At 45.4% G+C, this 13,867-nt stretch overlaps 1 protein-coding gene across 1 annotated transcript in view; it reads left to right on the forward strand.

The window, feature by feature from the left end:
• The first annotated feature begins 551 nt into the window (after window positions 1-551).
• The window catches only part of LOC149359633 (hepatocyte growth factor receptor-like), a 43,489-nt gene continuing 30,173 nt past the window's right edge, over window positions 552-13,867 (forward strand). The window contains 4 exon segments of the mRNA XM_089571783.1: window positions 552-2,077; window positions 4,021-5,216; window positions 9,052-9,231; window positions 12,259-12,390. Coding sequence (XP_089427909.1) covers window positions 4,116-5,216; window positions 9,052-9,231; window positions 12,259-12,390 — 1,413 coding nt within the window. The 5' untranslated portion in view covers window positions 552-2,077; window positions 4,021-4,115.

Here is a 13,867-nt window from a genome sequence, read left to right on the forward strand (position 1 = left end):
GGAAATAAAGTTTCCCCACCACCGCCACCTGTGTAGTCTATTCAGAGGCTAAACGTCGTTAGGGCTATACAGCCAGCAGGTAATATGGACGCCCCTGGATGTATTTTTGCTTTTGTTGTCATGGCCGTCGCTAACTGGTTGCTGCTTGTTTGCTTTTGTGTTTGCAGATAGAAGACCATATGGGGACCTCATCCGCGATGACCTTCTGTAATCAGTCGGCCACAGTAGCTCCTTAGCATGGCTAACACCCACCGGCGCTGCAGTCGGCGCGTGCCAACAACGTCGCTGAGAACGCACTTAGTCAAGGCAGATGCTCATCCCAGCAGCGCCAGTTTAAGACGCCCGATTACCATCGCGCTCATCAGCGATAAAGACAAAGGCGCAGCCGGCAAGCCATTGCCGCGTACCGCTTAGCGTGCAGCTACTCGTCGCTGAGACCGGACCGAGCGTGGCCGATACTTGAGGGATGAAGGCTGGAAGCGACAGCGGCCAGACGCTCTGGCCATGCCTGGCCCGTCAGTGATCAAGAAAGCGGGTGATGGAGCGTCGCAGTTGTTACCTGGCGCCATCTAGCACCAATGACCCATAGACGACGACAAATGCGTCCGCGGAGCAATGCCAGCTTTTCTCTGTAAGAAGCGCTATTATGCAGTTAAGTGACCGTTAGTAATTTTTTTAGATCGATAGCTCTATTCGATGCGCCAACTCCGCTGAACACCACGTGACCTGTTCGCTGTCTGAATTTGACCTTCAGCCTGGCCAAGGTCAAAATGCCCCTAGACAGAAAAAAGACAGAGAAACAAGTCACATCCACGACTGAGAGTCCAACCCTCAGCGGCGAGAACAGATCAGCTTCCCAGGACGCTCCGCGAGGCCACTAGGCTACCGCCGCAGCCGAACACACCTAATGTTAAACTGCACCACTCACTCGCGCCGTCCATTGCAGAGTGTCTTCATTAACTTCCGTCTGCTCTGTCCAGCGGTACTGTTCGCTCATCGTCGTCTTCTACTTAGCACAAATCCGTGCTTTCGCACTGATTCGAATGTAGTAAACAATCTCTTTACCTTCCGTAATTGTAAAATTTGGCCCAGCCCTGCCCCAAAATTTGACCTTGGCCGATTTCGGCCATAAACGATGTCCAGCCATAACTAAGCATGCCTTACCCGACTGCGACCCCCAAATTTGACTCGGCCCATTGTAAATATGCTATCACTCGACCTTTTGAGTATAAACAATGGTTAAACGCTGCATAATTTTCTGGACCTTCGGTGGTCTGGAAGCCCTCAGTTCTTAGTTTCATTGTTTTCGAATGCATTCACCTGGGAGTATTTAAGTAAAGTATAATCCCGTCGTTCTTTATCGGAGAATGCGCGTGCAGCCTGGCATATTGGGGAGAAACAATACCGAATATCCGGTTTAGAATTCTCGCTTCTATTTCTTTTTTTTTTAATTTTTTTTCAGCACCGGCACAGCATTCAAATGCTTATCATAAACGAAAGCTCCAGTTATGCGACGAATGATTTAAAGCAAGTTAGCGCGCATTGTAGAATGGCCATGCAAACAGACAATTACGTAAGCGTCGAAGTTCAACAGAAACAGCAAGCGCGCTGGGTGCCGACACGGCAAACCATCGAGCGAAAGCGGAACAGAGAAAGCTGGCAATGGCAGCTAACTTAAGATCCATGTCTGCAACCGGCGAAAAGTCGGAACATGAATTCGTTTGATGTTTAAACGGATAGCAGTACGTATCGCATCCTTTCACCCATCGACTCTCGCAATCGCGTCTTCGAACGGAGTTGAAAGCAGGAAAAGTCACATGTTCCGCGTCTCGCATCTGTGGCGTCGCTGAGAATATATACGCCACTAGAGTGCAGCCCTTCGGATAAAGAACGCGCTCTTGATCGGTTATTTTTTGTTCGTCACGAAGCACGGGTCCGGTCCAATCTGTCTGCACATGCGTTGTTCCACGGTGAACGTTGTCGTATAGATCGTCTTGGAGCGAAGAAGCGGAAACGCCGTCGCTCTGCGCTGGACACATCGAGTTGTCACAGCTGGACATGGAGACGAGGCTCAAGGGTAAGGAGAAAAGTACTATCATTACGTAAATATTACCCGCATTTTGCAAAATATTAAAGAAAGAACGTAGATTTTGGCATGCTGTCCTCACCATAACACAATGCTTTAGCTCTTCCGTAAGGTCCACCGCCTTCTAGCATTAATCTGTACATTTGCCGCCAACTCTAATGCGCGCAATTCACGCAAAAAGATTTTTGTTCTCTTTTCTCTTCACCAATAACCCGGCGTTTTGATTCATACCACTTTTTTTGCTGAGAGTTTCTTTGAAAACTAAATGGACAACAATTAAAATGCATTCCACTGTCGGAGAAGAGTATAAAAGTATTGGCTTATTCTTGCTGACTTCACCAGAATGTGTCAATAACGAGGGCTGAACTCATTACTTAGGCAGCAATTGATATTTTAAGTTTGCAAAGTAAGTCAGATCTGAGCGGATGGTAGCGCCACGCTGTGTTCTCTCCGTGCAGATAACTTGCAAGTCTCTTGGTGCGAATATACTACATTTCTTGACTATGCGCCATAGTCAGGCAGGTAGTTTTTGTCTATATCAGCTGAAGACAGCCTAATAGTCGGTCGTTGAAAACATTACAGCTTCTTTTTTCTTTTAGCTGCTTTTGATTGCCTTTTATAACGTTTTCGAAAAACATTTTGCACCAAACAACGGTAACTGTAAAAATCACACAACTGACGCCGCTGTTATACTTGCGACGGCACTGCTGTCGGCTATTTTGCTGCGGGGAAGGTGTTTGCTAGCATCTGTGATAGATACCACCCGAATTACTCTTTGAAAAGTATTCTTAAAACCTCCTTAGTACGCTCAACTGTAGTTTCAATAAATCCTGAAAGCATTTTTATTTAACTTTCAGGCTCAGCATTGTCATTGCACGCCACCTACGTGACCTGGCAGTCCTCGTGCTCATTTATTTGCATAATGTCAGTTCACTCACTGTATTTTGCGTCCAAAAAGCCATGGTTTCCAGACGGCGTCCACGATTAAAAAGCGACATTAACATATCAGAAAAAATACCTTTTAATTTGACTCCTGAATGTCCGAGCGTCATAACCGGATATTTTTTAATTCGGCATAAGGCTTTCAATTCTCCCCTCCCCCCCCCCCCCCCTAAAAAAAAAATTTGTCAATAAAATAAGTAGACTGCCCCTTTATGTGCATTCAAGGTGCAGTTAGAGTAAATAAGGACACGAAAAAGGCTGTAAACTGCTGTTGTATACTACACATGGTAATAAATTTTGAAATAACACATGAATAACACTAGCATCAAAAAGAACCTTCCAAACTAGCACGCTATTATGAACAACACTCTTCACAGAGCAAAAAGATAGACGTGCTTTTGTGCACAGTATGACTTGAAACACGCATCAGGTGGTACAAGCTGATGTCCCGAACCAATGCGAGTTGGGCGCTGCTGCAATGTTGCGTAAATATGAGCCGAGCAGCATGTTTACGTGCGTGGTACTGTGCAGCGCAGCGTATTCATTTTCTATCGAACGCCAACCAGGAGAAGGTGGTCGCCAGAGCGTTGCACGTCATTCTGATCGCGACTGTACTTTAGCCTTTACTGCCAGGCAAACATTAAAGGCAACATCTTGATGCAACGTCCGCTCAAACTGTTCGTAATGTTTTCTTCTTAAGGACTGCTTCACGGTCCAATAGGTCAAATATGTGTTTCATTGATTGCACGTAAAAACGAATTGAAAAACACATTCAATCCTCAATTATTGTTTTTAAGTGACACCCCTGCGTTGTCTATTTTGGAGAAGGTGCCGTAGGCAAAATAACCAAAACAATTGCGAGTTACGCTAAGCAACAGTTCTGTATTCTGAGAACAAAAACCTGCCCATAAGATTATGCGTGCATTTTCCTGCTCGTGTAATCACCAATAATCTGTTCCAGCCTTCATTTGCATGTCGCGCACTTCTTCCAGGAGCTGATGCGTCTTCTCCGGGTGCCATCGTTGGATTATGAGTGCGGTGAAAACGGAAAGCATTGAACCGTGACAAGTATCAGCGCAAGAACAGCATGATGCAATTTTCAGTAGCATTCGTGCTAGTGTTGACGTTTTCAGGGACACTGTCATCTGAAAATAGCTTTGTCATCAAGAAATTCCGGTCTCCCGAAGGACCTGCACAAAATCTCCTCTACGTTAACCTTCCTCACAATGGAGGCGCTATCCTCATTGTGGGTGGACGAAACGCTCTCTACATGCTCTCGGCGAACGATTTGTCGACCAAGGCCATTTACAAAACGGGTCCCGTAATAGACAGTGTGTTGTGCCCACCGTACCCAGTAGAATGTGATCACGATAGGAACAGAACGACAGAGGATACCTACAATAGGGTTCTTCTACAGGTGGGCTCCGATCCCATTCTACTGGCTTGCGGAACTACATCACAAGGCATCTGCTCAATCCATGACCTCCAACATGACTTGAACCTAATAACAAATATGAACAGGCGACTCAAAGACAACTACGTGGCTTCGAAGCAAAGCACCGTTGCCTTCTTTGGAACCGGAATGAACGAGAATGTTCTTTTCTCCGCGTCAGCCTATGACGGCCGTCCTCTTGGGTTCCAGCCCTATGCCGTGTCCGCCAGGATGCTGAATTCTTCAGGATTCTTCAGCATCTTATCTTCCAATGGCACAAAGACATCTTTCGTGGACGTAGTTGAGCGGCTGAAGACTTCCCACCGAATATTTTACTTATACGGCTTCAGTCACAATGGTTTCGCCTATTTCGTCACTGTACGTAGAGACGCCAAATCCCGGGGAGTCATCAGAACGTGGCTGGCTCGTGTCTGCGAGAGTGACAAGTCCTTCCGCACTTACATGGAGATGCCCATTCAATGTCCCCGAGACCGATCATATCTTATTGCAACCAGCGCGTCTGTGGGACCGCCAGGGGTCGAAAGCAACGCCAGCAGTAGAGTTCTCGCGGTGGCTTTCACGAGCGAAAGAAGAGCGTGGAATTCGTACTCAAGTTCTGTATTATGCTTCTTCGACATGACAAGCGTCGAGAATGCGTTCACGAATGTTGTCGCAAGATGCAGCATGGGAAAGTCAAGCGCATTTTTGTCACCTCTCTACCACAAAGATCCCGCTGATCTGGCTTGCAAACCTGACGTGAGTAGACTTAATCTTACTTTATAATAATTCTGGCCTTCAAAACTTATTGGTTCAGGTAGCTATGTAACCTCTCATATCTCAAGCCTGCGCCACTGCTGTTTATATTTGCGATTTTGTGATAGCAAAAGTAAATAGAAGTGTTGGGCAAATGTTAAGGGGAACCCCCAATGTAGAGTATATTTGTATTAAAGCCGTAATTACAAACTGACATCCACGCAAGCTTCCCTTTGCGGCCGTATGGCTGCACTTGGGTGGATGTCAATGAGTAATTATTCCCTCATTATGAGGAAAACGAAAATGCTTCCCCGCTCGTAGAAAGAGTCGTCTGAATGGAGCAGTGTGGCTAAAATGCAGTGCTCTATGTCCGTTGTAATGCCTTAGTAGTCTCATATGGCGATTGCATATGTGCCCAGGTAGCAGTGTAGCATCCACCGCCGTTGCTTAGTGGCTAAGAAGTTGACGTGCTGAGCTTAATCCTGGTCGCGGCGGTGAAATTCAGTGGATAAATATGCAAAAATGCTGGTGTAAACGAGCACTGTGTGATGTCAGTGAGCGTTAAGATCTCAGTTATTCGAACGTGACCCAGTGCCCTCCACTGCGGTGTGTCTCAAAGAGCATGAGCAGCTTTGGGACGTAAAACACACCATACCCATTTAGTAAAGCTGAGATCTGGGCGAGTTGGTATGCATTCATACTGGTGAACAGCGCAAAAAGGCGGGAACAGCGCTTGTCTTGTCGTTGTCCCGCCTTTTTTCGCTGTTCACCAGTATGAACACCATACCCAGGCGTACCACAAAATGCCATGGTACGCTATATCCTAGCACATATCACATCATATCAAACCGTACCATAACATAGCATATTTTAAAATAGCGCAACGAGGCCTTTGATTGGTATTTTAGGCTTTAAGATCCCAAAGCAGCTCCGGCTATAAGCGACGCTGTAATGGAGGGCTCCGGATCATCTCGACTGCCTAGGGTTCTTGACATCGCAGAGTACACGGTCCTATAGCATTTCGCCTCCATCGAAATGCGACCGCCGCGGCGGGGATCGCACCCGCATCTTTCAGGCCAGCATCCAAGCACCATAATTATCAATATTGTGCATTCAAGGGATGAGCTAAATGGAGAGCTAAATAATGAATGTTGGCTACCCTTATCGGTTTGTGGAATAAAGCGCTTATCATCAGGGACACACTGAATAAAATGTCTAAAAGTTGGAAACTCACAGCTGTAGCCAATAGTGAGGAAAGAAATTGCCGACAATTGCGTTTCTTCCTAATGCAAAATTTGAGCCCAGCTCATCAGCTGTTCCAGCTTTTCGATATATTGAGGCGAAGAATTCGAGCAAGACATGTATCTACAATTGCAGACAAATTGTTATTTTTCACACATTATATCTTCTTCAAGAAACAGTCCACTAACAGGTCTTGTCATGAAGGAAGCTTAGTGGTCGGAGAAATAGATGGATTTATGCTCGACTTTTTGCACCAATGCTTGGTTCTCAAAGAAGAGGTCTATGCAAGTATTTCGCGAGGTTGTCATAAGCGTGCAAGGCTGTTACGAGCGAGAGCAACGGGCTCCCGCGTAAGTGATTCTTTTCCTTAAATTGATCGGAGTTTAAACGTTGTGCTGAGTGTAAGCGCCACGTTTCTGGCACAACGTTGTCAATGCCTGCAGCCCTCATCTCTCTCTCATCACCCTATGTACCTATAAGCGCGATTCAGGCTTCCACAGACCCAGGGAGCCAGTTATGAGCACTTCCTTTCCTTAAAATAGCACAACGCTGTCAATGCCAACGCATGCAGCGCACATCTGTCACTACCTCCACGTAGCTTAAAGCACGATTGAGGTGTCCACTGTTCTAAGAGGAATGAGGGGCTCGTTATAGATATGAAAGAAGCCAACAGCCACAGAGACCAAGGGGCACAGGGGATTTTTTTTAATTTATTTAATTTATTTTGTGGTGTTGATCAATTTAATATATTACTGAATATGTTATCGCTTAAAGCTAGTTGATTAGAAAAGCAGAAGAAAAAACAACCACATGCCGCCGGTGGGATCCGAACCCACGACCTCCGAATTACGCGTCCTGTGCTCTACCTCTGAGTTACGGCGACGGCTGTCAAATCTGCTTTCGGGGGGATTTATGTTTACAAGTAACCTAAACTTGAGTGTGTTCATCAGTGCCACCCACGTCCATAAGCGGCGGACGTAGAACGTCCTGAGTTACCGCAAGTGTGACGTAGAACGTCATCGAACGGAGAGGGTGGAAGCTGCGTGAGAACCCTCTTATGCTTCCTATGGCGTCAAGGCTGCCAGAACCGAGGCCCTCGTTAAGCAATTAAGCAAACAAGGGAAGGGGAATGAGGGGCTCGTTATAAATATGAAAGAAGCCAACAGCCACAGAGACCAAGGGGCACAGAGAATTTTTTTAATTAATTTATTTTATTTTGTGGTGTTGATAAATTTAATATATTACTGAATATGTTATCGCTTAAAGCTAGTTGATTAGAAAAGCAGAAGAAAAATTAGGACGTGGGTGGCGCTGATGAACACTCTCAAGTTTAGGTTACTTGTAAACATAAATACCCCCGAAAGCAGAAGATTTGACAGCCGTCGCCGTAGCTCAGAGGTAGAGCACCGGACGCGTAATTCGGAGGTCGTGGGTTCGGATCCCACCGGCGGCATGTGGTTGTTTTTTCTTCTGCTTTTCTAATCAACTAGCTTTAAGCGATAACATATTCAGTAATATATTAAATTGATCAACACCACAAAATAAAATAAATTAATTAAAAAAATCCCCTGTGCACCTTGGTCTCTGTGGCTGTTGGCTTCTTTCATATTTATAACGAGCCCCTCATTCCCCTTCCCTTGTTTGCTTAATTGCTTAACGAGGGCCTCGGTTCTGGCAGCCTTGACGCCATAGGAAGCATAAGAGGGTTCTCACGCAGCTTCCACCCTCTCCGTTGGATGACGTTCTACGTCACACCTGCGGTAACTCAGGACGTTCTACGTCCGCCGCTTATGGACGTGGGTGGCGCTGATGAACACTCTCAAGTTTAGGTTACTTGTAAACATAAATACCCCCGAAAGCAGAAGATTTGACAGCCGTCGCCGTAGCTCAGAGGTAGAGCACCGGACGCGTAATTCGGAGGTCGTGGGTTCGGATCCCACCGGCGGCATGTGGTTGTTTTTTCTTCTGCTTTTCTAAACAACTAGCTTTAAGCGATAACATATTCAGTAATATATTAAATTGATCAACACCACAAAATAAAATTAATTAATTTAAAAAAAATCCCCTGTGCCCCTTGGTCTCTGTGGCTGTTGGCTTCTTTCCCTGTTCTAAGAGGACAGTTATAAGGCTTTCCTTTGCTTTCCAAGCTCACTGATACTACAGAGCTTCACCGACCATGCAGCAGGCTTTTTGACCCTCAAACTCTCTTTGAATATTAAAGTTTTTCACCACCACCACCACATCTCTATGTTGCCAGCAATCTCCTGATCGACGAGGAATACGTAACCTTGTTCTCGTCTGTCCGCTAATCCACGATAGCGCAGTACATGCCCGCCCCTGAGAACTGCATACCGCTCATCTATCCTCACCTCACTAAGCCCTGCGAGATCCCATTAATACGTTTAGTTTCTCGAGGAGCACTGCTAGGAGTAGATTAATACCGCAATATACACATACAGTGCAAGAAAAGTTTGAATTGTTCACTTATTTTCGATACACGTAGTTGATAGAAGAAACTTCCGAACTAGTGCAGAAGAGACGCTGTCGTAAGGCAGGCGCGACGTATATCTGACGCATTTTTCTGATCATTTTTCAGGAACCCGAAGGGGACATCTCTTGCACACCTGGCAAAAACAGCTACATTGAAAGCTTGGTTCCGCTAAATGGGTGGACGCAGATGTCTTTGGCGCGAAAATTGGCAACTTCACTCACGGTTATGCAGCAAAATGGCGCCACCGTTGTATGGGTGGGCGACAAAAAGGGCTTCCTTCACAAGGTGGGTACAATACGATCTCCTCTTTTAGAATCGGCGCGGCTGCCGCACCAAATGTGAGTTCATGCGAAATTTCTGTGTATAAGAGATGTCGAAAAGAGGGGAAAAAAATCGAGCAGGGGTACGGTTTCTCTGCACACATCTTTGTGAGCGATGTTTATTTTTTTGAAGCTATATAAACCCTACATTTTATGATTAGCTGTTATTATATCCGCAGAACGCCATGGCGTAAGTTAAGAAACTTCACTAAACGCACCATGTACAGATCATTAAATTAAGCAGGTGTATTGGCAGGCTTTGCCTATGAGGAGATATGATGTTATTAAGCTCGTGGTTTATGGGGCTACCTAGAGTAGCCATAGCCTTGGGCGGGGCTTTTGAATGTGGATCAGCACAACTGAGCTTGAAAAAGACTTCGTGCGGGAGAATATTGAGAGGAAGCTGAAAGGTAAAGACATTGTAAAGAGATGGGAGGTTGGCTTACGAGGTTTAACGTCCCAAAACGACCCAGGCTGTGAGAGACGCCGTAGTGGAGGGCTCCGGAAATTTCAACCACCTGGGGTTCTTTAACGTGCACCGACATCGCACAGCACACGGGCCTCTAGAATTTCGCCTCCATCGAAATTCGATCGCCAAGGCCGGGATTGAACCTGTGTCTTAAGGGTCAGCAGCCGAGCACCACAGCCATTGAGCCACCCCGGCGGCCTGAGAAGAGACGGGCTGGGGCTGAGTGGTTGGATCGTGGGAGGGTTTGGTTTATGAAGGTTTAATGTCCCAAAGCGACTTAGTGCATGAGGGGTGCCGTAGTGAAGGGATCTGGAAATACTGACCACCTGGGGTTCCTTAACTTGCACTGACATCGCACAGTACCCGGGCCTCTAGAATTTAGCCTCCCTTTAAATTCGTTCCCTGCGGCCGGGATCGAGCCTGCGTCGTTCGGGTCAGCAGCCAAGCGCCATAAACACTGAGCCACAGTTGCGGCCGAAGTGCGGGATTTTGGCCGTCGTAAAGTTATGCGCATCATACTGGAAATCGTTAGTGGCCTGTGCGGTTTGGTATGTGGTGGGGCATCACATTAGGAGCTGCTTGTTGCACCACTGGCTCCGTAACGGCTAGAAGATGACGAAGCGATACTAATCATGCGACACGAGCCAGGAGGTCTCTGCTCAATAAAATAACATCTGTCCTTTGTTTGGTGTCTGTTCTAGTTATGAATTATTCTGCTCGCCGGCGCGCTTAGCTAAAGCCCCCAGGTATTATAACGCAGTTGTCTTTGGACTATCTGAATCAACTCGTGGACTGTGTTTAGTACATGCCGAGAGTTAGGCTTATCGGCTTACACCATCGCTGTGCTGAGTTAACCTTAGCAGCTGAACTGTCGGCATAGCGTTGGAGGTAATTTTTGAACACAGCAGATGTTAAATTCTTTCAGACGAATAAGTTTTCGCATGGAATTATTATATTTCGTAGATTTAATACTGTCACTTGTGCGGTTATGTATATCGTATGTTCCCGAAGCTTCGGCGATGCGTAAGAAACACAAAATTGTTTTGCCACTTTTTCTAACGTTACCTTGACTGTCAAGGTCTTCTAATCAGTCCGAAGTAGCGTCTTAATCCTAATACTGTGAACCAAGGCCAAAGCGTAGTTCATTGACTTGCCCGCGGAAAATACCAGCTTCCATCAACAGGTATATGAACTTTGCCCCAAAAAGATTTTTTTTTTATTCGCCGCTTACCTTCTTTATAGTTTTAGTTTTGGGCAGCAATGTCAAAAGGCCGGAAAGGTGTACTGTTCTTGCACACTGATTTCTGTATGTCAGCTCAAAATAACGAAACAACTTAAAATGGCACTTTGATGGAGTAATTTGTATGCTTGGATTATCTAAATATGGATAGGGTATCTGTTAATATATGTTACATTTCTGTATTTGACTATGATCGCTCTGTTCTAGAGGTTTCGCTTTCAATTGCGCCAAATGATCAAAAAATCCCCGATGAACATTATGAAGGTTCTCAGTCACTGGACGGGACTAACAACCAAGGCTATCATCGAGCATGTTTTCTTACAGAGCCGATAATATTTTAAAACTACGAAGACACAGGTTTCCTGCTTAATGGTAATGGCAGGAAGTATGATAAATTATGTTTTTATTTATTTACTTCAAGTCCCCTCAAGGCTCATGCAGAGAGCATTCGAAAGGGGAGTGTGGAGGCGGTTGCAAAGTGATACCAAAGAACAATGCTGAGCAGGTTTTTCCTGTAATAATGAGCGCATGAAGTTTAAAATATTGCAGCATCATTATACAGTATTACGTAGCAAAGGAAGGACCTATTACACATTGCTATCTGCGCTGCTCTGCTAATTATTCCTAGACTGTGCTCCCAAAGAGTGCATTTTTGTTTTCAAGTAGTTTATGTGCATACTATGTGGTCGGAGAAACCAGTGTGGTCTTCAAAAGAGTGAGCTTTTTTTAAACCTTTCAAGAAAAATATTACTTGGATCATCCCAGCATTCCTCCTCGTTATTCCTCAAAGTATGCACCGAAAAAAATTCATGGGGGACACTTTGCTGACTTAAAGTGCGGTGAGGCGAAAGCCTTTAGCGCGGTGTTCCTGCTTGTGTCACTGATGTGTGGTTAAGATGTTAATTATGTACACAATTGTTTGTGAATATTAAATGCTGGAGACACTGGAGGGCGTTTAGGAAGCACGTCTGATTCGGCGCCTTTCTGCAAACACTCTCCGGCGTCCTAGACAAGGAGAACTACATATGCGTTGGCAGGAAGTAGCGTAGCCATTAGCATGCTCGGCTACGGATGGATGGTGGTTCGAATCCCATCGTTCACAAAGACTTTTTTTTCTGGTCTGGCCAGAAAAAGCGTGACACCTCTGCTGACAACCTTCTGAATACAACGATGAGGCATTAAAGGCTTTCGCCTTAAAAAAACAACGCGCTTACTGTCAGCAGTTTTGCAGGCATACGCATTCCACGTATAATGCGTGACTTTCTTTCCAATCAATTTTGCAGGTTTTGTTACTAAACGACACGACCCATTATCTGGTATCGCTGAACCTTTCCAATCTCGGGAAAACGGGAATACAGCGGAGCACAGCGATTGACGACAACAGAACATATGGCTACTTTTTGATAGGTGAACAGGTAACCCCCAAGTTTTTGCACTCATGATCCTTCACAAGTTGCCATACTTAGAATTCGCTGCTCTCATTGTCTCTTCTTTACTGCTTTCATGAAACGAATGTACTGCCACTTCAAAAGAAGAGAACGCTCTTCAAATTTATTGAACTTTAAGCAAACAGAAATCAAATGTTTCCTTGAACCCGTTGCCCTATGCTAGAAAGCTTTGCTGTTACGTTGTTTTTTGCGTTTATTTCCTTTGTTCTGAAACGACTCTAAATGAGCGTGGTTTCCGTTGAACTAGCCCTGTTCCTTCCAAAGCCTTCAGTAGACGCATCAAGCAAACTGTCTTTACGCGATGTATTGCAGTGACAGCGCTAGAATGTCATCCTTCCAACTTGGTTGGACAATTCGGTGAAGAGCGGTTGACTGCCGCTTCGACTGAACCGCGACGACTATTCATCTATCTCGACTTCGCTCGCTATATCGAGTCCTTAACATCCTTCGTAATGTTGTTTTGACTATGGTTGCCATTGTGCACTTAGTATGCGATACTGCTTCCCCACGACTGCCTAACCGGCATGTACTGTACTCCTGATTGTTCCGTATGGCTCACAAGGCTCGTACCATACATTTTCTAAATTGTAATCAGAGGGAAAGTTGGTTGCGATACCCTTCATCCACCAATGACGCTCTAGGCATGCCGGGAATACGTGACTTCCGACTGACATCTGGTGGCTTGTTGATTGTTCTATTGATTGGAGTTTTGGTTGAGTTTCATTTTCGTTCATATTTGTGCGCTGGGTGGTGTTGTAGTTCTCCAGCTACGTACGCAGTTCATTTCAGATTCGCAGTATCCGAAGGCTGTAGTAACTGCACTGCAACGGACACTGTCACAGTAAAGAATGAGCAGGTAGAGTAACTGCTTCTTTGTGGTAAAATTCACAGATGTAATCTGCTTTCGCTGTGAAGAGCAACGATCATTTCACGTGAAGCAAGTTGCGCATGAGCTTACCCGCCTCTCTTGCATTTCTGATTGTATGATCGAGAAATGGAAATAATCTTTTGTTTCGCTTTGGCGCGCACTTCAGTGAGGAACTAGTGACGTTGACGAAACTTTACATTGATTACGTCATAAATAATGGCAGCTGCTGGGAAAACTTCGTAGAGTTGTCTCTTTTCGAAAAAAAAGATGCGAATGTTCTTTATACCAACTCAGCGAGCCTGGGTATCGAAAGCTGAAAGAGGGAGAAAGGTTTATTGATGACTGAAAACCAAGCAGGCTGCTATAGTAACTACTCTGCACACCTCTCGTCGGGAGTGTCGAAGACATTTATCCGATGGAAGGGTAAATAATTTTGCCAAGCGCTATTTATATTAACAGTTCTCGTCGAGGATTGAATTTTCTTGATTTCGAAGTCCGGCAGTGGCTGTGCATTTCGCGGAGAAGCGACTTTCACTTCGTGAATTATTAATGAAAATTGCCGCGTGCCGCAATTGT

This window comes from Amblyomma mixtum, chromosome 2, assembly GCF_055824585.1.
Source record: "Amblyomma mixtum isolate Tamu chromosome 2, ASM5582458v1, whole genome shotgun sequence".
NCBI classification, from domain to species: Eukaryota; Metazoa; Arthropoda; class Arachnida; order Ixodida; family Ixodidae; genus Amblyomma; species Amblyomma mixtum.